The sequence below is a fragment of the Nothoprocta perdicaria genome, unplaced genomic scaffold, assembly GCF_003342845.1.
Source record: "Nothoprocta perdicaria isolate Ctin4 unplaced genomic scaffold, notPer1 scaffold_287, whole genome shotgun sequence".
NCBI lineage: Eukaryota > Metazoa > Chordata > Aves > Tinamiformes > Tinamidae > Nothoprocta > Nothoprocta perdicaria.
In genome coordinates this window covers 96,238-98,665 of record NW_020455518.1, presented here as the reverse complement: position 1 = coordinate 98,665, position 2,428 = coordinate 96,238, and the positions used below count along the sequence as shown (strand labels likewise).

Genomic DNA, 2,428 nt, shown 5'->3' with positions numbered 1-2,428 from the left:
GGGGGCCGGGGGTCCCGCGCGGCCCCGCGGGGGCGAGCGAAAGCGGAGCCGCGGCGGGGGGCGGGGGGCAGGCCCAGATTGGGACCGTCTGGGCGATAGAGGCCTCTTTGTCTGGGGGTTTATGGCGTGCGAGGCAGCCCTTCCTGTGCGGCAGGAAGCGCCGATTGGAACCAGATTGGCCCGGGGGGCCCAGGGCCGGGGGCAGGAAGAGGGGGAGGGGAGGCGCCTGCGACGCCTCCGCTCCGACTCCGGCTCCAAGGACCTCGCCGCGCCCGCGCCCCACAGCCCTGCCCGGCCGTGGGCCCCATGGCAGCTCCTGCTGCCCGCCGGGGGGCACAAGCGGCCCGGGCGAGGGCTGCCGAGGCGCAGGGCACCCCCTGCCCCGCGGCTTGCGTGGCGCCGGTGCTGCCCGTGGCGTCGTGGCGGGGGCCGCTGCCGTGCCCCATGGCGCAGTCCGGCCCCTCCGCTCCGCCACGTCCCTCGCGTCCCGCCGCGGCCCCGCGCGACGCCTCCCGTGCCCGTGCAGCTGGCGGCGCCGCGGCCCGCGCGGGGTTAAGCCCCTGCCCGCCTGGCTCCCGTTAGGTAGCGAGGGCAGGAGGTGACAGGAGGTGGCAGGAGGTGGCAGGAGGTGGCAGGAGGTGAGCGCAGCCAGGTGCGAGCACCCCGCCGCCAGGGCAGATGGCAGCGTGGCCGGGCCAGCTGGCGCACGGCCCCGCAGCCCTCGTCTGTTGGCCCTCCGAGCGCTGCTGCCTCCGCCGGGGCTGAGGTTGAGGCCAGCAGCTCGGGGACCCCCTCGGGGCTGAGCGGAGCAAGGAAGCGGCCCGTTGCGTGGGGCCGGGCAGCGCTTCAATGGGGCTTTGTGCTGGGGGGCGGCCGTGGTCGCCCTGGGGGCAGCGAGGGGGTGGCCGTGCCCCGCGCCGTCTCCGCGGCACCTCCGCGCTCGGAGCCGGCGCCGAACCCGCTGTCCCCCCCGCAGTACGGCCAGCGGGAGTGGAGCTGCTGGGAGCGGCTGGAGGTGCAGGCGGCGGGCGCCGACGGGCGCGAGATGACGCTGCGGGAGCTGCTCGAGTGGCTGGAGGCGAGTGCAGCGGCGCGCGCCGGGCGCGGGCCCCGCTCGCCGGCCCTCACGCCTGCCCCTCGCAGGGCGCGCACGGCCGGCCCGTCGCCATGCTCCTGCACGGCTACACGGTGCTCTACGACGGCGCGGCCGACGAGGCGACGCGGGCGCGGCAGCGGGCGCTGAGGTGGGTCAGACCCCCGCGCCCCCCCCCTCTCCCGCCGGGCGCTGAGCGGCTCCAGCTGCGGGGCCGCCGCGGGATAAACATCCTGCCGGGCGCGCTTCCCACGGCGCGACCCCGCGCGGAAAGGGGCACCCTGCTCCTTGCGGGGGCCACCCGGATGCCCCCCCGTGCCCAAAGGCCTGGGGGCAGCAGCCGGGCCGCCCCCCTCAAGCCTCTCTCTGTGCTTGGCGCTCCGCAGGCTGTCGGAGAGCCTGGAGGCGGCCGGCGAGCCGCGGCGGCGGCAGCTGGAGCTGCACTACGTGTGCGAGGGAGAGGGCGAGCGGGACGGCGGCGGCTGCCCCCCGCTCCTCTGCTCCCTGCCCTGAGCCCGGCGCGGGGCGGCCCCGGCGCGGCGCCCGCTCCCCTGCTAATAAAGGTGCCGGGTGGGCTCCCGCGCGGGGTCCCTGGCTGCAAACGCTGTCACACCGCTCCATGCCGCCGGCGCGCCCAGTAAATCCAGTCACCCTCGTCCCTCCTGCCGGGAGCCGGGGCGGCCGCACCGCGGGGGAGCCCTTGCCCCCCACAAAGCGGCGCTGGCGGCGGCTGAACCGTACAAAAAGGAGGTTTATTTACAGCGGGGGCGAGGGGGCCACGGGCAGCGCTAAATGTAGCCGATCACGTCGTTGCAGATGATGGGCTGGCGGCTGCGGCTGTTCATGAGGGCCGTGAAGCGGTTGAAGTCCGTGGCCAGCTGCGCCAGGTTGTTGTGGGACTGGTGGAAGTAGGTGCCCTTGGGCTGGGCGCCTAGGGCCAGCGGGCACGAGAGGCGCTTGGAGGCGTCGCGGCGGGCTCCGTCGGCCGCCCGGGGCCGGGCCATGCTGGCCAGCTTGCGGCGCACGTTGCCCGAGAGGTTGAGCAGGAAGCCGTGGGGCTTGCCGAGCCAGCGGGGGGGCTCGGCGGCGGGCAGGCGCCGCGGCTCGGCGCCCACCTCCGGCAGGTCCATCCAGTTCTCCACCAGGTCGGCGAAGCAGTTGTCGCCCAGCACCAGGGGCTGCCGGTTGCGGCTCTGCGACAGCAGTGACACGGTCCAGTCCTGCGCATCGCCCGGCTCCAGCACCCGCCACTGCTCCAGGCAGGCGTCGGATGTGGACTTGGGCCGGGCCCGGCGGGCCGGCGGCGCGGGCGCCGGGCCCGAGCTGCCGCGCAGG

General features: G+C 76.4%; 2 protein-coding genes across 2 annotated transcripts in view; one reads left to right on the top strand and one right to left on the bottom strand.

The window, feature by feature from the left end:
* The window catches only part of UBA7 (ubiquitin like modifier activating enzyme 7), a 9,661-nt gene extending 8,055 nt beyond the window's left edge, over positions 1 to 1,606 (top strand). Inside the window, exons 22-24 of the mRNA XM_026041529.1 lie at positions 977 to 1,078; positions 1,144 to 1,244; positions 1,480 to 1,606. Of these exons, the coding sequence (XP_025897314.1) occupies positions 977 to 1,078; positions 1,144 to 1,244; positions 1,480 to 1,606 (330 nt within the window). The remainder of the gene's footprint in view (positions 1 to 976; positions 1,079 to 1,143; positions 1,245 to 1,479) is intronic.
* Positions 1,607 to 1,878: 272 nt separating this feature from the next.
* The window catches only part of INKA1 (inka box actin regulator 1), a 2,787-nt gene continuing 2,237 nt past the window's right edge, over positions 1,879 to 2,428 (bottom strand). Inside the window, exon 2 of the mRNA XM_026041528.1 lies at positions 1,879 to 2,416. Coding sequence (XP_025897313.1) covers positions 1,882 to 2,416 — 535 coding nt within the window. The 3' untranslated portion in view covers positions 1,879 to 1,881. The remainder of the gene's footprint in view (positions 2,417 to 2,428) is intronic.